This window comes from Medicago sativa, chromosome 4, assembly GCF_051527215.1.
Source record: "Medicago sativa cultivar Bolivia chromosome 4, Bolivia_mono, whole genome shotgun sequence".
In the NCBI taxonomy this organism is placed as follows: Eukaryota; Viridiplantae; Streptophyta; class Magnoliopsida; order Fabales; family Fabaceae; genus Medicago; species Medicago sativa.
Window position 1 is genome coordinate 28828174 of NC_140752.1, and position 22657 is coordinate 28850830.

Sequence of the window (22657 nt, forward strand, 5' to 3'; positions counted from 1 at the left end):
ACATATATTTTTTGTAACGCTGTAACCGTTTCAATTTTGTCTTTTCTGTTTTAGATATTACCAATTGGAATTGAACATGCTTAGTTGGAATTTCCAACATCTTATACGTGACTACATGAGATAGTATATTGAGACAGACTACACATCCTAAATTCTAGATTTTTAATTGAATTATGCTCTTCTCCCAGCACAAAACAATCGCGTCCAACTGAAATTACCAATTTATCCCTGCGCTACTTAAGTAACGTAGCGTGAGTTAACTCACGCAAGTGTTAATTTCCAGCGTGAGTTAACTTATGCAAGTGTTAATTCCAGCATGAGTTAAGTTGCGCAACGCATGTTAAGATGCACAAATTTAAACACTTAAGTTGCTTAACTAACGCAGGGGTATTTTCGGTATTTCAGTTGGAAGCGTGCAAAATGTGCTGGAAGAAGAGCAGAATTCTTTTTAATTTGAGGATTAATTGGGCTGACTTTTCAATCTTGAGTCTCATGCCTTTCAGCTGAGTTATATATCCATTGTTGAAGTTTTTAACTAGCGTGAGTTGCGTAAGGGTAAATATGAAATTTCACTTGGGAATGAGCGAAACCATTTGGGTAAAGAGCAGAATTCTTCCTCTATGTTTCCTTTTTCATTTTGATTATTTCCCATTAGTTGATAATTATCAGGCGTTGTGATATATGATGTCCCACTACGTGACATTAGCACAAAATTCTGGTAGTAACTCCCTATCTTTCAAATTGATTCATGTAGAATATTTGTAAGGTTAATGTCTACCAGAAATGCCGTAACAAAAAAAAGGTATACCAGAAATTTAGCAAAGGGTTCAAAAATACGTTTTTTTAGATCCATCTAATGAGATAGGTGATCCTATTTCACAAGCTATTTTAAAAATTGTGGTTCTCCAATATATATTCTTGAGGCAACCCATACATTGGCATTGGTTTGTTTCCAAAACCCATTGAGATAGCATGAGAATACCTGATTTCAAATTTCAAACTTCTACATACCGCACTTTGCGAAGATCTTCCAAAGATGCAAAAAGAGAATTCAGAGCCTGTTTGGTTTGGCTTTTCAACACCAAGAAGTGATTCTACAACCTTCAAAAGTTAAAAATTGAGTTTTTAATGGTGTTTAGTTTGGCTTTTAAGAATTGATTCTATCCTCCAAAATCAATTATCCTTAAAGCTACAAATCCTAGCTTCTAGCTTTTCTAGAATCAATTCTACATTAAATTTTCTATTTTGATTATTACAACCTATTATTTTCCTTTATTGCCCTTTATCAATTCTCCTTCTTTTTGCTTTGTAATTTAATTTGATGAACCAAATTTAATTAGAAAACTTAACGAACCAAATTAGCCCCCGAAAAATGTTTATGCTCATGACTTACCAAATTTAAAAATTTTCTTTACAGTGTCCCCATTCAAATTTACTGTATTTTTTCTTTTACATTTCTTTTACGCTACTCCCTCCGTTCCTTTTTAAGTGTCGTTTTAGGGTGAATTTTTCGTTCCTATTTAACTGTCGTTTTGGTATTTTAAGGGTACGATTTTTCAATTATACCCTTTGTCAATTACTCGTATCTTTTTCTTTGTTTGGTTACTCTTATCTTTTTCAATAAAACTAATTAATGCTATATATTTGAAAAACTAAAGTTTGTTTTTTTAAACAAAGTTTGTTTATTTTTTTAAAATAAAATTTGTTCTTTGTTATCTTCAGATTTAAATAAAATTTTGTTACATATAATAATGATTTTATGAAGAGTTAAAATTCTATAAATAAGATGAATAATTCTTAAGAATTTTGATTAAAGGAGTTGGAGGAAAGTTAATTTTTTATTAGCTTTTGATTAATGTGAAGTTGGAATAATTTTTATATTGACTTAAATTAATTAAAGAGATGTGCACAATATTTAGAAAATTGACAATTGTTAGTTATGAGAAAGAGAGTGTGCAGAAAAAAAAAGAATTTGTTGGAGAAAAAGATAGTAACTAGCAAATGTTTGTTACGATCTTTGAAAAAAACAAATGTTTGTTACGAGAAAAATATCACATATTAAATTTATTAGAAAGATAAAATGTGTGCCAAAAAATAGGAATGTATTGGTAGATTAAATTGAGGGTATAATAAGAACAAAATGTGCAAAAATACACTTTGCTATTTTCGTGTTAATTTTCTAAAACGACACTTAAAAAGGAACGGAGGGAGTATATTTTATCATTTTTGGCAACTAACTCTAGTATTATTTAACTTAAATATATTTTATCAAAAAATATAAAATATATGAACAAATATTTTGTAAAAAAAGTTAGTTTAATGATCGTATTTATTATGTTTTAAATTAATATATAGAAAATTTATTTATTTAAATTAAATAATATATCTACATTTAGTATTGATCTACATATGTATTCGACTAAGCACATTTACTTGAATTTAGCAATGTCCATTTTAGTAATTATACATTCAAAAGCAATTTTGATAAAAACTATACAAACAAAATTCAGTTTGTTTAATCAATTCTACATTATTGTATCCAAACATAAATCAATTCTCTCAAAATCAATTCTGTCAGAATCAATTCTATCAGAATCAATTCTATTAGAATCAATTATATCCAAAGCTGAACCAAACACACACAAAGTAGCCTTTACCTAATAAAATCATATTCCATTGTGCTCTGGACTTCACAAAGAATGAGACCGCTGCTTGTATGTCTCTCTTCATATATCCATCCTTTGATATTTTTATGGAGTTTGCAACTCCTTTGATGCAAGGTTGGGGACCCTGCCTCCAAGGAAAAATATTTGAAGATTTTACCTTGAACAAAGTGTGTACCTTATGTAGGTGGAGCTTTTATTGATATGTCTTGTAAATACATTTTTGTGATCAATGGATTATTTGGAGTCATTATATTGATACATTAGCATGATGGCTTCTCTGTGTTTTGAAGAAACAACCTTTTGGTTATACATTCTGCATAGTAACCAAAGAAAGTGTCACATTTTATATAATGAATTGTATTAAGCACTCAGAAAATTGGAGTTGGCATCCCCAATTTATGTGCAGGCGCCTTGATCAAATCTCTACTATCCAAAAGGGAAATGCTAACCGGTGCCTCCGGGGCACTGGTTAAGAGAACTAAAAAAGGAAAAATATAGTAATTATTGCATTGAAAATTGTATAATTAATTCATAAATGTGTACACCTGCACGCACAAGGCCATCAACTTTAAGTCTTAAGATGTTTTCATACTATTTCCACTGCAGTGTCTTCTTCCCCTCCTTTAAATTTCAAAGTTCGATTGAGCTATGATTTTCTATGCAACAAATTGTTTGCTTGATCATCACATTATTAGTTAATAGGTTATATAACTTTTGGTGTGATAGTTCATGAAGCTATTTACCACATTGAATCCGTGTAATATATTATTTATCAAATGTGTTGATGCGTTATATATCGAGTTAGACCTTTAGGAGTATTGATGTATTTAAAGTCCATACAATGAATCTCTTAGGTAATTTAGTGCCTTAATTTACAATACCTACAACTAAAGCCTTTTGCATTTGCTGAAAAAAAATATGTAATTGCTTGTTTGAATAGTATTTAATTGTATATGAATTGATTGATTGATGGATAATTATATTATACTGCAGTTGCTCTTCTCTCGTGAATCATTCGAGAAAACCAAGGCTGCAGAGGAGTATGTCATTGCTGGATGGGCACCAAAGGTCAATGCATGAAGTAGCTCGAAGTTATGAGTTTAGTGAAACCCCACACATGCACTGTGATCGAGCATTATTATTAAGAAATAAGAATAGGATGGTGTAACTTATCATTTTGAAGGATTGAAATTTGCAGTGTGTTGATCTTCTCTATAATAAATAAGTAGGTTGTTCATGTGTGTTTTATTGATGGGAAGTGTGTTTTATTAATCCATTGGCTGGCTGAAATGTCCATATAAGCTTTAAAATGTGAAACTTTGAGCGTTAAATTCGTCCTAAAACACAAGGGTGTCATGGCAGGTATTCTTTGCTAGTTAGAAATAACGTGTATTAATTGTGATGTTTCTGAATGACTTCCTAATCGCGACAAACTTTAGACTACTGAGTTGTTTCGGCTCCTTCGATGCTATTCAATGGTAACGTAGAGAAATAAGAGAACTGATTGTACAAGATAATATAAGATTTTAAGTTCTTATGTTTGGGACAACAATAGGGTTGTAGTTAAATTCATGTGGGAGTCCGTAAGCTTTAGCTCAACTGACAATGCCGATGTTGTTAGATTGCACCATTCACCCATGTTCGAATCTGGAATCGTACATTTGCGTGAGTTTCAACTTTCAAGTAGTGCTTGCCACTTGTTTATAAAAAATATTAAAAAATCATGTGGGAACTAGGCAAAGGTTGGAGTCATGATGAATCATAATGCCCTTCTTTTTCAAGAAACTTTCCTCAGAAGTTAGAACCATGTCAATTATGCTATTAAAGTATGTAGAACTGGAAGACAACAGAACGTTTGAACTATTCAATAGGTTAAATAATAACCCTATGCATCATCTTCATTTGTTCCCAGTTGAGCCAGCCACTTCTTGATCTGCTTTTTCCCATGTGGTCATGTGCTAACAGCTGCTATTTTGCATGAACTTGCAGCTGAGTTTGGATTTTGGAAACAAACTCCACCTTAGGAGGTTGGCTGGTTAACTGTCCAATCTAGCTTTCATTTGTTTTTACCATGTGATTGCTATTTGCACTCTAATTTTATATGCACTCCCCTGACCTCTTTTTTTTATAGAAAAAAAACCCAAAAATCATCCTTTTTGAAAATTAATTTCTAGAATGTTGTTTCTGTGACTTAAAAAGTTCCCTAATTACTTGTAGGTTTGTTCTTTAGTGTTTTGATTGTTTTGTGTTTCATTGTGGTGACATAAATGTGTGATTAAAGTTGATAAGGAATGACATCCGCAACCTTTTTTTAGGAATGACACTCTCAACTTATAAGCCGGTTTTATAAAAATGATTCAGACCTAGTATAAAATTCTAACCGATTCGGACTACCCACCACAATATAATAAAAACCTAATAAATGCACCCTAAAAATCAATATCCTAAATAGGTGGTTATTTAGTCCGGTGTTAAATAGGTGAAACAACGACCATTGTGGATGATTTAAGTTTCTTATATGTCAAATACATCTCCCATATAAAACGTCGAAAAAAAAAACTCCCGTATTGCAACAATCGACTTTCAAGAGTTAATTTCTTTTTTCATGAAACGTTCAAGACTTAAGTTACCCGATTGTTTACATTTATTCAAGATTATATACATGAAAAAGTAAATGATACCATATTAGTTTAGAATAAAATAATAAAAATATACACTTACTTATAATAAATTTAAATTTCTAAAAACATATACATTTACCGATCTACTTATAATAAATTCAAGACACTCATTGTCTTTAAATCTGGTAAAATAAAAACCATTCTATAACTTGAATGCTTTTATTCATTTTATTATTTTATTTTTTTTAAACATTCACTAATTGATTAACTAACACAAATATTGACAAAACTAAATAAAAATTATATGTGAGTGAAATTGCTATTAGTGAGTACATATCACATAACTTATCAATCGTACCCTAGACTGGTCTGCTTCGGACGAGAAAAAAGTAGTTTTTTTTTTAATCTGCAAAAAAAAAGTAGTTACGCCACATGTACTTTTTGGCGTAAGTTTGCATTTCGAGGAAATCCCAAGAACGTGTTGTATGGAGCTTCAGAATGGGATCAAGGAAGACAGACACAACTCCAGGTTGTTGAGCAATTGAGTTTGCTTCACTTTTTGATAAATGAGCTGCAAAACCTGAGAATCCGTGTTTGTAATTGTGTACGAGAGCCTTTTCATTCCTTATAAATAATTCACATCATTCAATAATTAATAATCACATTTCAAAATACTAGCTAATTGATCATGTTATATATATTCAATTGATTAGTTAGTTACCTTCTTAACACCGTGTTTAAAACATGGGTATGATCTTTTCGAAGGGTACTATTAGTTGAATCTGCAGCTCCCATGTACACAATATAAACTTGTTTGTCATTCTCCAATTGAGTGATGGGGGGGTCATATGAAGATAATTTTGACTCTCCAAGAAAAATGAAGTGAGAGTATAATATTAGTATCAATAAGAGTGGATTTCCTTTCATGTTTAGTATTCTCTAATATGAAAAAGGAGATTATAAAAATGAGCTAGGTTTTTCTTAAAATTACTGCAGAAAATAGCTTCCGTGCAGGATTTTTAATAATTTATTGATTTTGAATTTTTAGACGGGACCAGTTGCATAAGTTGCAGTTATAAGCTGGCTGCATACAGTAAAATAATCAGAAATGTTTGATTTCATATGAATGATTCAATCATAGGTTTTATGGACTGCTGTGCTGGAATTGGTTTCTACAGATCAGTTTTAGTGTTAGATTTTTCTGAAATTGATTACTTTGAATTTGGATATGGGACCAAATTCATTGTCTTCATGTGAGTATTGGTCATGTATAGAAAAATTTACAAAAATTTATAACTTCAATTTATATGTCTTTGTGGCTTTGAATGACAGATGATTAACTCATTTTTTTTTTTATGTTTCACATATATTGCTTCTACTAATTGAGTGAATTATATGTTCAGGTTCCTCCAGAACTGCAAGTTTCTTTTATTGCAGCAGTTGATAAAGGAAACATAAGAAGCATGCCAACATAGTGAATAAAAAGGTTCTAAAATATTTATCTAAGATTTGATATGTTATGGATCATGTTATTTTATAATTATATGCATGTAATATCTAAATATTTCCTAATGATATGATCCCTGTTGCTTTTTTTTTTTATTTTGACAAAATGTTTTCTGTTACTTGACAGGGATGTTGGCAGTAATATCGCATTGAAAATTCTGAAGCGTGTAGAAAAAGGTTGGGGTCAAGGAAGTATATCGAGTTTGCTGCCTCAAAAGAATGATTTTCTTGATTACTAAGGTAGCAGTTTATGTTGGTTTGAGGTTAGGAGATGGTTATTGGTTTGTTTTGTTGTTTGATTGTGGTTTTGGATACACTTTGATCATGTCTATGCGAACTGCGTGCTGCAATTTAGAACTATATGATTTGTACTAAACTTTTATTTTATTAATATGTTTTATTTGGTATGATGATTAAAGGAAACTGATAAGGTTGGTGAAGCAATATGGTGAAAGAAAATGGGCTCAAATAGCTGAGAAGTTAGAAGGAAGGGTTGGCAAGCAGTGTAGAGAGCGATGGCATAATCATTTGCGTCCTCAGCTGCTTTAACAAGATCATTCAAGCAGTATCTGACTGAGGATCAAATTTTCAGGTTTTCTAACTACACTTTGACTGTGTTTGGATATATTAAGCGCTTATACCATTCACACTTATCATATAAGTGCTTATATATAAGCTATTTCTATAACAAGATAAAAAAAAAGTCAAATTGTTTTTATATAAACTATAATCTATTTTCATAAGCTATATTGGAGAGCTTATGAAAATAAGCTGAAAACAACTTACAAACATGTCATAAATTGTTTCCATGAGCTCCTTCAGACAATCCTAGAAGTGTTTATGGCAGTGGATAAACTCAAACAATCCAATCCAAACATGGTCTAATTATCTGTAGATTTTAATGATTGTAAAGTGCTTTATTTAAAATGGAAAATATTATATAGGATCGATCACTATCTTGGAAAAGAGCTTGTGGAAAATCTTTTTGTTCTCCGATTCTCAAATCTAATTTTTGAACCTTTGTGGTCGAGGAAATACATAAAAAATGTACAGTTGATATTCTCAGAAGATTTTGGTACTGAAGGACGTGGCAGGTAACTTCTCTTCCTTTGCAGCATTTACACTTTTTATGATCTTAAAATGGTGATTCTCATATATTTTCATATCTGTTCCATGTGTAGGTACTTTGACAATTATGGTATAATTAGACATATTATGCAGAATCATCTACTTCAAATACTAGCCCTCTTTGCAATGGAAACCCCTGTTAGTTTGGATGTAGAAGACATTAGAAATGAAAAGGTCTCATATGGTTATATACTTTTTTTATAGGCAAATATTAATTTTTAGTATATTACTCCCTCCGACCTTAAATATAAGTAGAAAGGTTCATCTATTTGATACAAATACATGTACCTTTTTCGGTTAAATATAAGGTCGGAGGATGTATATGCTAGAAGCCAGAGTTTAAAACCTGGACTTTCTTCTCAAAATCATTTGGGTGGTTTAGTTCAACCACTTGAGCTACGCCTCAGAGACTCATGGTTATGGACCTTTAATTCATCTGTTTTAAATAATTGTGATTTTTCATGACTTTCAATTGCTTAATGGATGTCAGGTCAAGGTTCATCCTACTCAGTCGATTCGTCGATCTTTGCTGCAAAAACATGGAACGTTTGTCCATTATATTTGTTAATAACTTTCTGTCATAACTTAGTTGTGTTATGGTAGTCCATTGTTGTAGCATTTATTGTCTAGAGGCATGTTTGGATTGATTTATTTGAGGTTATCTACTAACATAAACATTTGTGAGACTATTTGGGAGAATTTATATTTCCTGGTCAGTTGAAGTTTCTGAATTTTATTTCTTGTGTTGTGCTGTTATCTCTGTAAAACCATTGGATCAAATTTGTTTTATAGTATGCCTGCTTCTTAATCAGTAAACTTCTCTGGTCTTAAGGAAAATGGTTTTCTTACTTCATGTATGCTTTTTGTATGCAGTAATTGATATTACAAGGATGGTAGTTCTTCACCCAAACGGGGCTATTGCACTTCAGAAGCATTTTGAATCTGAAAAAGGTATCAGCATTTCCATCATTTTGTTGGAACACAATATTATGACAATAATATGTTTAATTCCGTCTTTGCAATATGAGACACTCTTTTTACTTTGAAACTTATATTTCTTCATGCGCATTGTTTGATATCATTGGCAATGTTGTATGAGATGAAGTGTTAGCCATAAAAATCAACACGAAGGTAAATCAATGTAGCGGAGATCGGAATGTTGTGCTAGAGGAGTGCTAATACTAGACGAGATACAATTAGGAATGATAGTATTGGCTTCTTCAAAAAAAAAAAAAGGAATGATAGTATTGTTATTGTAGAAAAGATAGTTGCATCTCAACCTGCCTTCTCCGGTGAAGGTGATTCCTGGACAACAAATGGACTTTTGGAGCAGCTCAGTCAGACTTGGGATAAGTCAGATTATTTGTGTTACATGACAGAGTAAGTATCTTTCAATTTCTTAAACGCAATGAGTAAATGGAATGCTAATCTATTGAGTATTTATTGATACCTAATTTTTTTATCCTTTTCAGTGTCAACATCAATCCTAATGAAGGTCTTATAAAGAATGGTCAAAATCTTATACTCGCACTTAGATAATTTAATTTAAAAGGGTAATCTTTCATGTTGCACTAATTTAATATCTCCTCTACTTATTGTTGTTTACCTGGCGAATTTGTGCTTGCATCATTGATATCCTTTCATTCATATCAGTGATATTCTTTTTGATGACTTTTTAATAATGTCCCCTCATGACTCTTCTTTCATTTACCAAGATGAAACTCAGCCATTCTTGTGAAATAACTTTTTCAATTGACTGGATATCCATTGATACGATGTCAGAAATTTATACGTGCAGATCTTTGATCTATTTGATGTCAAGAGAAAGGGTGTTGTTGATTTTGATGACTTCGTTAGATCTCTCAATGTCTTCCACCCGAACGCAGCGCTAGAAGACAATATAGAATGTGAGTTAAAAATTGAATCCTCCACTTATTGTTGTTTACCTTAAATTCCTCACTTTGATCTGTCTGTCCTGATATATTATGTTTGGGATTTTCCTGCAGTCTCATTTAGGCTCTATGATTTGCACATTACTGGCTTTATAGAGCGTCCAGAGGTGAGATGATTATTATTTGTTCATATACCCTCAATGAAAATGACACGTTTGTTAATCCACTGAATTTTATGATTTTATTCCCAAGTGAAAACTTTTTTTCTGGTCTTGGTTTTTGACATTATTCTTTGCTGCTATGACATTTATCCTCTTCTCATTGATATCATTTTAATTTGAATTTGCTTTTCTTTCCCTTATTTGGTGATGTCTGACAGGTCAAGCAAATGTTAATTGCACTTCTTTTCGAGTTTGAAATGAAGTTGGCGGATGATGTGATAGAAACAATTCTAGACAAGGTATGTTAGCAAAATTCATAGTTACAATAGAATATTAGATACATGTTAGCAAAATTCGTAGATACCATAGAATATTAGATATGAAATGAAAGTCCACCTGCAGAATAAATATTGTTGCTGATAGAACAACGTATGGTCATGGATGTTGGAGTTCAGTACCTAAGCAAGCAGGTAAATTAATTATCCAATTTTATCTCCATTAGCATATAATAATATAATGTCAAAATTGTTATTAATCATCTTTTAGTTTTGAATTTTTGTTTAATATTATCAGGTTTGCAAAGATGTGGTAAGAGCTGCAGGCTTAGGTGGATCAATTACTTAAGACCTGATTTAAAAAGAGGAACATTCTCACAAGAGGAAGAAAATCACATTGTTGAACTTCATGCAGTACTAGGAAATAGGTAAATTTCAACTACTAACTTAGTCCCTATTTTTATCTTCTCCTATGGTTAAGCAAGAGTGATAAGGAGGTCGAGGGCTCGATCTCACTCTCGGTATAATACTAACAATACTAATATTGTCCGTTTTAAAAAATTATGTTCATTTTCTTCTTATCAGATGGTCTCAAATTGCGGCGCAATTGCCGGGAAGGACAGACAATGAAATGAATCTATGGAACTCATGTTTGAAGAAGAGACTGAGGCAAAAAGGTATAGATCCTGTGACTCATAAACCATTGTCTGAGGTTGAGAATAATGGAGAGGAAAATGCTAATAAGAGTCAAGAGAAAGCACCAGAGATATTATTATCCAATGAATTGAACCTTTTGAAATCAGAGAGTTCAAAATCAGATGCAGCTTCTAGCTATGAGCAAAGAACATCTTCAATTTCACCAAAAGCATATGCAATGGAAATGGAAGGTTCTTGCAACAAAGAGTTTTTCATAGATAGGTTCATTCAACCCTCAGATTTGATGGGAAATTTTCCACTTCAGATGAGTTATACAAACACTGAAAATGAACTCTGTTATATTTCTAAATTTAATATTTTTCTAACTGGAACATAGGGGAAAATATATGTATTCTTATATATCTATGTTAAAATAGATATGTAATGTTCCAAGATATAAGTGAAAGATTATTTCAACAATAGAACCTATATAGTCCATTTCATAAAATCACTTGGGTAAAACCCTTTGGAAGCATTCTTTAATTTCTATTTCAGCCTTGAATCTATACCTATGTAAGATAATTGATTTTGGTTTTCTATAGAAAGATTTTGTGAAACAATTTAACTTTATAACTTATTTGTGAAAGATTGTACATTCACTTAACCATTCAATTTCTTTTGTTCTGACACTTCTTTGTTATATAGTGCAATGGGCATAGGATATTCAGATAGTGAAATGTTTATGGTTAATTTATTATTATGTACTCAGAGTTAGTTTCGAAACTTTTGTTTTGACTGTTTGTGCCTTGCAGTTGAAGTCTCCTTCAGTTTCAAGGAAACCATTGAAACCTGATAACAAGAAACATTTTAACGAGGACGATTCATGTTCAGTTGCTTCTGGGTAATGCTCTTATAAACCTTATAGTCAAAGGGTGTCAAAATCTCATCTCAAGTTTTCCTTATTCTAGCAATGATATTTTTTTTACTTTATCTTATAATTTTCTCCGTGACCATGTAAAGAACTGCAATTTCTGTGAGGTCGTTCAAATCCAGGGCGACTGTTGCTTCTGCTCCAAGCTTTTGGTCAGCTGAACGTGCACAAAGAAGAAAGGAGGTAAAATTTGTTGATTAATTAGTTTTGTTTCAATAGGGTTTTCATCTCAAATTGATCGGAGCATCCCCTTTTATTTGTGTCATAGTTCTATTCAAAATCAAGCAATGGAAGCTGAGAAGAATAAAAAAGAAGCAAGGTAAAAAGGGATTTATTTATTATCTCAAAAAAAACCATGAATTACATTGTCATTCTGTTACTTCTTTTCTTCTTATAGATATAAATTTATGTTAGTTTTCTCACTCTAATTTGTTCAACGATTAAGGATGAGAAATAAGAAGCCATCAAACAGTTGAGGAGAAGTTTAAAATTTAAAGCAAGCTCTATGCCAAGCTTTTACCATGAGGGGCCTCCACCTAAGTTCATATTTTCACACAGTCAGTTTAGTCATATAGTCCGAGACAGATATGGGAAGAAAGAATGATTGTAGGTGTTGAGAATCAAGTTCTGTATATTTTACTTATTGCTCTTTATGACCTCTACTTTATAATTAATTCTATGAGATTGTTTCTTTACATTTTAAGAAGTTTCATTTTGAAATTTTGATCAATAAGATATCTTATTCAATAAATCATTTTCTAATATTAACCTAAACTTATTATTTGATTTAGGATTATGCTCTAGATTTGAGTCTGGTGAATAATATACATCAGCATTGAATGGAACTGTGGCTTTGATGCTTGAACCAAGTCCTGCATTGTTGAGAGATGTTTGTATATTCTTAAGAGCTGGTAGAGTGTACATTAGATATGTTCCATTATATTCCTTGAGGAAAGGTTCATTGCCAAGTGCAATGTATCTGCAATATTTGTATCATAAATGTAGAGTTAAGATATAATCAACTAAACACTGTCAGTTCAAGAAGCTAAATAGATGAAGATTATAGACAGAATATGGCATTAGAAAAAGTACAATATCAACTCCTGCAGCCTTCAGAAATATGAGCAGAAAAGGTACAAAAAACCATTGCTACAAACTGGTAATCTACAATGTCTTTTTTTTTGAACAAGAATTAGACCAAGAAAAATGAAAGACATGGTAAAAGCACAGTGAGTAAAGGAAAAATTAAAGAAAATGCAAGATATAATGTGCATGTAATGTGATGAATGAATGTTGAATATGGTTATAGGATTAAAAAAAATGCTTAACTTGATGTTTAATCCACCAGGGTACAAGTAGCTGGTGACATTTTCATAAACCCAAGAATCAGCAACTTTAGGATCCTTGCTTATTTCTTCCAACATATTATTAGGAATTGCTAACATAACCTCAATATCAGTCCCTAACAAAGCTGTCATAACCCATTCATCAGCATCAAACAGTTTGAGTTTATCAAAGCCATTTTCTTGAAGCATTTTAACGACGTTGTTTGGAGGAAGTTGGTGAGTGGCCATGGTTCCCCACTTGACTCCAACTCCATAACCACATGAAGCCATACTTAAGAAGAAAATAATGATGAAGAGTAATGTCATTAGATAATGATGAGTTGCATTTTCTTGTGCCAATTTTTTTTCTTCTGAGTTTCAAGAATAATGAAAGAACAGAATCCAAAGAAATGGGAGTGAAAAAAGAAAAGGGAACGTGTGATTCAAGGAACGAGAATTTATAGATGTTCAGAGTTAGTTATTTTTTCTCAGTGCTTGTGTTTCATTGCATGTCTTCACAAATAAGGTACATAAAATAAAACAAGGACTTAAAATTGCAACTTTTTTCTCTCTCTTTCTTACTTTTAACAATAATACCAAAAAAAGAATTTCTTGAATGGAATATTTATATATATATATATATAGGGCAATGCTACAACAAACTTAATAAAACAAACTTTATTTAAATAATAATATAATTATATTACAAACATTATATAATAGAGATTGAATAGAGTTGCATGCAGAATTAATATTACAAACACAAGACAATTATAATATGCAGAATTAAGATTATTACAAATTAAGGATAGCAGGAATTGAGATTAGATCAAAAGATTAGGAACAGATATAGATTTCATTGCGGGATACAAATGGCACTTGGTCAAATCGGAAGTCTCGAATTTAAAGCAGATTTTTTGACAATTCTGGAAATTGTTTGATTTGCAGAATTTGTCCCAGTTAATGCCTAGCTGAGTAGTTAGGTTGTGATTATTTAGGAAGTAAACTTCAAAAGATTGCTCTTTGCCATTATTTTTCCCTTCTATTAGTATATTTAATTATAAACTATTTAATTTAACACTCTTATTCAACTTACAGCTATTAAATGAAGATTTCGCCATGTTTATAAAGCAGTATGGAATTCAAAATTTAATTATTTTTCCGTCAAAGTTCATTACATTTAATTTTATACATTAAAAAAATAATAGTTTTTATTTATTTATTTATTTATTCAATTGCATAAAAAAAAATTAATTATACGAAGATATGTATAAGAATTTATCTATTTAAAGGTATTTACTTCAAGTGTAATAGATATTTATTAAGCGATATCGAAATAACGTTGAGATGGAATTCATTCTGTGGACTTATAAGTTAACTCAAGGGTGCATTAGATAATCAAATACTCCTGCCGGTCTTTTTTATAAGAAACAAAACACATAAATCACATATACTAAGACCATCCACAATGGTGGGTGCTTCACCTATTTAGCACCGAGCTAAATAGGCACCCCTATTGTGGAGTGATATTTATCGGTGCTTGTAGAGAAGGGTGCCTATATAAGGACCTTCTCTCCCTTCATTTTTATGTGTGAATTTCATTTAATATTTTCTAATAAAATAAATGAGCATTATAGAAATGTTTTAATAGAGTTATTAGTGGGACCTATTAGTAAATTTTGAACTGAAATAAATCATTCACACCAAAAAGTAGTGATGCGGTGGCATGAGTATCTTACTAGTTAGTTAAGTAAAACAAAGGGGGTCTTGTATTATGCTCATTATAGCTTACATCATAAAAGAAACTAAAAACAATTGCGTCAAATCAAACCTTAGCAAAATATACTAAATGCCAACGATAAGTCTAAATCTTTTTGTATTTTATATATAACTCTTGTTGGGTTTATCCAAAGGCTGAGAATTGGGAGTTAAGATCATCTCTATTTATGATTCTTTTGATTTTCTTCATTTGAAGAGATAAAGATACAAAGAGTTATGAAAAAATATATATAAAATATGGACCCTTAGTGGTAGAACCCACTATCTATTTTTTTTGTCTATCTGCAAGTGGATCCTTATTCGAGAATTGGGCACCTGAGCATGCTGCAGGGGTCCTGGCTGTTGAGGATCCAAATCCATCCTTATGATCCGAAAAGTGTTGATTAAGATACAAACACAAGACAAAAAGAAGAAAAAAAAACTAATCAATTCAAATCTCCTTCTATTTTCGGGAGGGACACCATATAAGATTGTTGCTGAGATTTGAGAATGGTGATTGACTGAGTTTGTTGTTGTTTTCTGAATTAGGGTATTATGCTTGAATTTTGGGTCTTTCTCAGATTCTTGAAAAAAAATGGAATTTTGTTGTCTTGGTTATGGTCCTTCGATAATAATGTGTTTTTGCTGATATTGGTAATGTTATGTGGTTTGGTTATGTTTATGATTGATAGGTTGGAGTGGACATTTTGTATCCAAGAGAAGGTACCATTTGTTATTTATGATTTGTTTATGATACGCTAATGTCTTTAGGGGTTGGTGGACATCGATTTTATTTACGGCTGGTTTGACATCTGCAAAGTTCTTCATGGACCATATTTCAAGGAAAAATACTCTCACACAGGCTAGAAGGAACATTTCTAGACATTATGATCTGGTATAAATTAAGAAATTATGGATCATGTTTCTGATTTTTCCTTCTGTGATTTTTTACAGTTCTGACACTAAATAAAGATATTCTTTGATCTTTGTAGAGTAATGAACTCTTTGCACTTTTCTTGGATGAAACTATGACATACTCATGTGCAGTGTTCAAGGTAAGAACAACAATTATTTGATGCTTGAGCCTAAATATCATGTAAACACTACTGGCACTTCAATTTCTGCATTAGCTGATTTACATTTTTATTTTTCCGAAATTATATGATAGGATGAAGATGAAGGCTTGAAAGATACACAAATGAGAAAAATATCTCTTCTGATTGAAAGAGTGAGTGACTTTAGTCTCTATTATATTGCTATATTAGATTCTGTTTTGCATAATATCTAATTTTTCCTGAAATAAATCAATGCTAGAATAGAGAAGAAACATGAAATTCTTGAGATTGGATGTGGATGGGGAAGTTTAGCCATTGAAGTTGTTAAAAGAACTGGTTGCAAATACACCGTTTCATAATATTTAAACCTAGGATTGGTTTTGGGAATGAGAAATAGATGTTGGGATTGGATTTTAAAGATTCTTATAGTGATGGAATGGAGAGGAGTTGTGAGCTGATATTTCAAAGTTTAGACTTGCTATTAGCAATTGCATGTGTAGAAATAGTGATGTGTATGATTAAAATTGCTATGTTTATAAGTTTAAATTTAGTAGAGTTGAAGTACTCTAATTGATTAATTAAATGATGATTTAAGGAATCCCAATAGATTTAATGATTAAACTATGTCTATTACCTTTGAATACTATCCTTGATTCCAAATTGATGATTAAACTGATTTGGGCTGTTTGGAGACTGTTTTTGGATGAATTCGACATGTTTCATGCAGGAAAAATGGGTCAAATCTACAGAATTGTAGATGGCCTTGCTGTTCGAGGGAATTCGCTTCCGCCGCTCCGGATTTACAATCAGAATTTGTTTTCTTCTTCATCAAAGGTGAGCTTTTTATCTTTTGATGAATCTAATACTATCCATGTTTTAGATTGAATGTGTTTTTTGTGTTCTCTGTTTTGTTTTTGTTTTCGATATCGGATTGCATGCTAAAGGCTTGGTTTTTGCTGAATTTTTTTTTAATTTGATTGGTGGCTCTAACCAATCAGTTTCCCAATTGAGTCCTTGAAAAGTAATGTGTAAGATTTCGAATGAGTGAGGTAATCCAGTTTTGAAATTTTTGATACTATTAAAAAAATTGGGTTGAAGCTATGTGTTTATATATGTGCTGTTTGGAATGTGTTAAATTAAAGATACATGAATTTTCTAACACATAATGATGTTATATATTAGTGAATCCATGTTTAAGAATAAAATCAAAGAGGCCTAATCAAATATTGTGACTGTCTTCTGTCATGATGAATTTGTGTTTCAACAGAAAAGTTGAGTGCTATTTGTTTTTGTGAGTGAATTTTGGGAGATGGTTATTTAGTTGGATGGTTAATTATTTTGTAAGACCTTCTTCTGAAGAACATGCTACCGAAGTCACTGATTTTGACTTGGTGGGTGACAAATCTGCAACCTTTGACCTTCAAAACCAGAAGCTATCTTCCTGGTTTTACTTCACTGCAATGGTAGGAGTGGTTTTGTTTGTTCTTAATGTGATTTGGATTGATGATTCAACTGGTTTTGGCAAGGCTTTTCTTGATACCATACCACTTCAGGGATTTCAGATAGTCATGAGGTGATTAATTATTTTCCTTTTTCTTTTCTTTTTTTGTTGTTGATTTTGAATGGTTGTTTCCGATAGGTAAAAATATGGAATGGATTCTAAAACTGTTTTATCATCTTTGTATCTTATATGTTTGGCACTTGAAATCGATGAAAAGAGAATGCATTGATTGAGTTTAGTGGGTAATGATTTTATGTATGATCTTTGTATTATGATTGTTTGTATTAATGGATTTGTGAAGAAAAAACCCAAAAATATAAAATTTACAGAATTTGGCAAAAGCCACACTTACTTAGGGAACATTTTTGTATTCCTCAATCATTGGAGACTTCGCTTTCAAATTCCAACATTTTGAGTATATGTTGCCTGAGTAATTTCAGTTGAAGAAACAATTTTGATGACTTGAAAGAAATAAAAAAATTGAATAAAATGTTCCATGAAAGAGAGAAAGAGCGTGTAGTAGTGTTAGTGAGAGGGAATTCTCATGTTAGAAACCTACAACATTTTTGAATTGTAAAGAGTAATTCACGTTGAAATCATTGAATATAAGCTTGACAAGATTAAACACGGCAATGGAAAACAACATTGTTTCACACTTTCATTTAATGACCAAGATGCTTAATCAATAAATGTCCTGTAATTACAGGTCATTGCAATTTATAAAGTACAATTTATGGAGTTGTGGCAATTTCTGCACTAAGGATTAGTCTTTGTGTTAGTAATCATTGTCTTCATGTGCAGGATAAGGAATAACTAAACACATTTGTATGCTAAAGACATAACACCAGATGATAAGCAAGAACTCGATGAGGCTTTACAAAGAGAGGTACATGCTTGATTCCTTATTGAATATATGATGCAATTTCACCTATTTGGCATTCAGATGACTCTCTGAGTTGATTCATATATAAATATTAATTTTCAAAATCACTTTTTTTATTTGTTTATTTTGTCTCTCAATTTCGAAATTAGCTAACATTGACTCATTAAGTTTTCATCATATCTATTTCTAAAATTTGCAGATGAGGGAAGAAGACGAGGAAATTGAAGCTGATGGTGCCAATTACCAGCTTGAAATGATGAGGTGCTTTTGAGAGGTCAATGTGGACAATAATAGCGTTGGATGGTACGTATGATTTAAGTAACACTTTACATATGTATGAATCTTTCTAATTTCAGTGATTTGATAAACACAATTTGATTTGGTTCAAATTTCAATGTGTTATTTGTAATCACATATCTAACATATGGATAATTCTCTGAATCTAGGTACCAGTCTACATTGCTTGGCTCCTATCAAACTGTGGAGCTGATTGATACCTTTATGAATTACCAGGTAATAGTTCTTGATTTATCTCCTCAACTTTCACAGACAGAGTAGGACTATGTTATGTTGATTTGGAGATCATAATGAGTTGTAGTGATGAACTTTTATTTCACCTAAGTGATCAAGTTTGAACCTGTTGAAAGTCCTGTTAATGCTTCCTTTGAATCTTCCTTCGCTTTCAATACTACTCTTTATTTTCAATTCTTGCAAGCAATATAAATTTCTTTCTTACTTGAATAAAAAGAGAATCTTCAGTAACATATTAATCAACTATATTGGAGTGTTTCAAGTTTAGCATATATGTTGCATTGATGCATTTTTTATTATTTATTTATTATTTAGGTGCATATATTATTTGAACCCTATTTATAGTAGGGTATAAATAGTTCTACCAAGTGGTTTCTTCAGTATGAATTGTACTTCATTGCAAATTATGCAGATTCATACAAACATCACTGTGATGTGCATGTGTAAATTGATCTATTCAATCATCAATCAAGTTTTAGCCTCATGTTTCATTCTCCATTGCCCCAAAAGAGGTGTTGCAGCATGAGGTGTTGCAATTTGAATTTGAAATGTAAAATGATGATAATTTTATGTTTTGTTTCTTAGTTAGTTGAAGATTTAGAATTAAACTCTGAAGTTCCATTTATATTTTACTTATTTATCCTCTTATATTGGTTTGTGGATCAAAGAAATACAAATACAAATACATAGGATGGGAATTGAAAATGTGAATAAGTTGTTGAAGTAGGTTGGAAGACATATATTGCTGCATGTGCTAAGATTGATGTCCTGCAGCTCCACCACATAAAGTATATAATTTACAACACCCATATCAGGGATAGCTTAGCTAAAGTTCAATTTGATGTAGTTACTAAGCTTTTCTGTAATTACAAAGGATATAGAAAAGTGGCTCTTTAGCATAAAAGAATTCTGCGCTGAAGTTCTATCTATTCATGATTTTAGGTTATTGTAGCTTTCATTTTAAAAGGGATATTCATACGGTTGAGAACTCTATGCTTGACAGGTCTTGGTACAAATTATATCGGAAGTAAGTGGGGCGAAGTTTATGGGAATGAGAGAGTTGTTCGTTTTGTATATAGCCTTGATGAGTACCAAAAAACTAATTTGTTGTATGCTTTTTTTAGTCAAAGATTGGGTCTGCAATATTAGTTTTTTCTTTCAAACATTAAGATATAAAATAAAAATTGCAACTGTTGTTTATGGAGTTTGATATTATTATTGTGAAGTGATTGATGCATGGGCATTAATGTTGCTTGAGAATTCTGCCTATTAGGCAGAATGCAAAGTTGCCAAATTCTAGCCTTGCTTGGCCAGTTAGTTTGTCCCTGATTCATAACCCAGATAAGGGTCAAGGTAAAAGCTTTCAATTTGAAAATCTAACCTCAATAGTCCTCAATTCATAGAAGCATATGGCTCTAATAAGATATTGGCATAGTCCTTATTTCTGCTGTTTATTTTGACTTGAATGTGTGGCTTATATCTTTGATAGCATCATTCTGTTATGTTGGATGATGAACCTGACACCATTACATGATTTTTGCTGTTGCAGAGTGGAAATTGTTATGAAGAGATGAGGGAAATATGGCGTTGAGCAGTACGATACTGGTTTTGTGGCTGTTCATGCACTCTATAGAACAATGAAGACCACATAACTCATATTTGAAGTAGGAATCGTGGATAACACACTTTTATATAAGTTACCATAATTTGTGGGTATGGCTTCTCTTTTAATACAATTACAATAGCAAAGTAAGATTCTAAAGCACTAAGAATTGAGGAGTCGTTCCCGTCTGGCTTCTTTCTTTTGCCTTCTTTCTTTTGTTATCCTTTGGTTGATTTATATCTGTTATAACATCTGAATCAATTTTGAGTGAAACCAATTAGATTGGAAAGCTTACTGTTACTACTTTAATACTGTCAAGTCTTATATTTTTATATTGGTTATGTGATTTATAGTGATTTTATGAATTGAGCTGTTCGATTTTACAAATTATGTTGCGTCAGTCAGCTTAGAAAGTTAATATCTTACGCTTGGAAACTCCTTTTCGAGTGGGACCAGTTGTGTTTGAAAGAGGACATACAGTAGTTTCTTCATGTTTAATTTCATAATTTTATAATTTGCCTATATGTCCCAGTTGCTATTTAAGAGATGGCCATTTTTTATACCTTAAATGTGGATCAGGTGGCTGCAAAAATTGCCGGTGTTTATTTCTAGACAAAGTTCGTTTCAGTGTTGTTTGATTATATTCTGCAACTTTGTTTCATACACTTAAAAAGGCTAAACCTAGCTCTGTTAAGGTGATTCTGGATGTCCCTCACTTTGAGAATGATGTGGTGCAATGGATGACTACGGAAGATAAATTGCAAATGATGGTATATATTCTTTACTATAAAATAAGTTATAAGTTATCCTACCTTCATTTTATAGATGATATGTAACTAATATTTCAATCCTTTCCCTACTTAGTTTCTAAGGATGACTTTAGAGGATGTAGAGACACAGAGCACATATAATTGCAAGGTAACAACTACTGGCAGGGGGAATGCTGAGAAATCTTTGGGTGGTGAATGGTCTAACTTCGTCATAGGCTGCAACTTACAAGAGAGTGACAGGTTGATCTTTGATTTGGAAGATCCACCAACCAAAATGTATGTTAGACACATTCGCGACCAGTAAACAACGAAACGTAGTGGTTACTTTTGGGATTGAAGATAATGAGGCCGTTTTGGAAATTTAACTTTGTAATCCATCAAACACAACTACACCCTCCGGTCACTATTATAAGCAAAACTTTGCATTTTAGATTCATTCATTTAATGATGTATATAGTCTTTATTATAGACCACATACATCATTTAATGCATGAATCTAAAATACAAAGTTTTGCTTATAATAGTGACCAGATGGTGTACTTTAGAATCTATGTTGTATAACTTCTGTTTTGGTTTCGTTTATGATAGACCTGTCTAGGATTTGATATGTTATGGATCATGGTTTTTTTATATCTATATGCATGTAATATCTATATTTGGAATCAGTTTACTTTTAAGCGTTAACAAATATCTGTTTGCAAACAAAATTATCCGAAAAGAAGTAATCCACACCGTGCGAAGCACGGGTTTGTAACTAGTTATCATATTACAAACTTTCCAAGTCAGAAAGGTTAGTTGCATGAAGTAAAGACGGAAAAAGAATTAAAGCAAAAGTAAGTATGAAAAAAAGTAAAACAAAAAAGATTGCTTGCATTGCAATATGCCCTTATGACATGAAGCAAAGCATTATCAGTAATGACTTGGTCAGCCAATTGAAAGATAAAGCAACATGGTCAATGAGTGGTATTTGCTAAATATTCTTAAATGTGAAAGATATGTAATTTGTTACACGAAAGGTTCTTCCTTTTATCAAAAAATAAAATAAAAAATGAGAAGCTACTTTGTGATATACACGCATTTACATCATGCGTTCAATTCTTCTTTTGTACTAATACTATCTAATTATTCCATCTTAGTTATTCAAAGAACATTTACATTTGAGGTAATAAAGTGATTCTTCTTTTGTAGTTAATGAAATTCATCTAAGATGGAATAATTAGATAGTATTAGTACATGCGTTCAATTCTTATAGCTACAATACTTCTTAGTTAAATTCTGCTTGCCTCTTGATTAGTAAAAATTAATTTCTATTAATTAAGTTGAAAAACTGTGGATTAGTACAAAGAAGGATGCAAAATTTAGTATTGTTTTATAGCTAGTTGTAATCCGAATGAAACTGCTAATCATTTGTTTTT

General features: G+C 31.6%; 2 protein-coding genes, 1 long non-coding RNA gene and 1 pseudogene across 16 annotated transcripts; 3 read left to right on the forward strand and 1 right to left on the reverse strand.

Annotated features, from left to right (window-relative positions):
- The first annotated feature begins 6519 nt into the window (after positions 1-6519).
- On the forward strand, positions 6520-9299 carry LOC146927545 (uncharacterized). Of its 2 annotated transcripts, none has more exons than XR_015005712.1 (8): positions 6520-6540; positions 6691-6773; positions 6921-7033; positions 7213-7385; positions 7738-7887; positions 7975-8095; positions 8795-8872; positions 9167-9299. It is a non-coding gene; the product is annotated as an uncharacterized LOC146927545 (long non-coding RNA). The 2 variants fall into 2 exon arrangements; XR_015005713.1 differs by lacking the exon at positions 9167-9299 and adding an exon at positions 9027-9148.
- A 111-nt stretch (positions 9300-9410) lies between these two features.
- LOC146927546 (uncharacterized) lies at positions 9411-12888 on the forward strand. Its single transcript, XM_085707092.1, has 11 exons — positions 9411-9416; positions 9720-9828; positions 9928-9980; positions 10193-10273; positions 10366-10444; positions 10548-10677; positions 10835-11786; positions 11906-11999; positions 12085-12135; positions 12262-12422; positions 12608-12888. The coding sequence occupies exons 1-7, from the start codon at positions 9411-9413 to the stop codon at positions 11280-11282; spliced, it is 906 nt and encodes a 301-aa protein (XP_085563218.1). The 3' UTR covers positions 11283-11786; positions 11906-11999; positions 12085-12135; positions 12262-12422; positions 12608-12888.
- On the reverse strand, positions 12320-13432 carry LOC146927547 (glucan endo-1,3-beta-glucosidase 8 pseudogene; annotated as a pseudogene).
- A 1976-nt stretch (positions 13433-15408) lies between these two features.
- Positions 15409-21930, forward strand: LOC146927548 (15-cis-zeta-carotene isomerase, chloroplastic-like). Of its 13 annotated transcripts, XM_085700781.1 has the most exons (12): positions 15409-15794; positions 15892-15954; positions 16068-16127; positions 16682-16788; positions 17300-17527; positions 18257-18341; positions 18538-18641; positions 18785-18851; positions 20096-20222; positions 20419-20582; positions 21147-21242; positions 21337-21930. In XM_085700781.1, exons 4-6 carry the CDS (start codon positions 16712-16714, stop codon positions 18270-18272), a joined length of 321 nt encoding a protein of 106 aa, XP_085556907.1. In that variant the 5' UTR covers positions 15409-15794; positions 15892-15954; positions 16068-16127; positions 16682-16711; the 3' UTR covers positions 18273-18341; positions 18538-18641; positions 18785-18851; positions 20096-20222; positions 20419-20582; positions 21147-21242; positions 21337-21930. The 13 variants fall into 13 exon arrangements, 7 of the variants coding, with proteins under 7 accessions (XP_085556907.1, XP_085556905.1, XP_085556904.1 ...); XM_085700779.1 differs by lacking the exon at positions 20096-20222 and having other exon boundaries at positions 21052-21242; XM_085700778.1 differs by lacking the exon at positions 20096-20222.
- Positions 21931-22657: the final 727 nt, after the last annotated feature.

Excerpts from the sequence above, each read along its gene's own strand:
- LOC146927548 (XM_085700781.1), top strand. The coding sequence starts at position 16,712 with ATGGCCTTGCTGTTCGAGGGAATTCGCTTCCGCCGCTCCGGATTTACA. Across the intron at positions 16,789-17,299 it reads TGTTTTCTTCTTCATCAAAG|ACCTTCTTCTGAAGAACATG; the intron begins GTGAGCTTTTTA and ends TTATTTTGTAAG.
- LOC146927546 (XM_085707092.1), top strand. Across the intron at positions 10,274-10,365 it reads TAGAAACAATTCTAGACAAG|TCCACCTGCAGAATAAATAT; the intron begins GTATGTTAGCAA and ends ATGAAATGAAAG. Across the intron at positions 10,445-10,547 it reads TTCAGTACCTAAGCAAGCAG|GTTTGCAAAGATGTGGTAAG; the intron begins GTAAATTAATTA and ends TAATATTATCAG.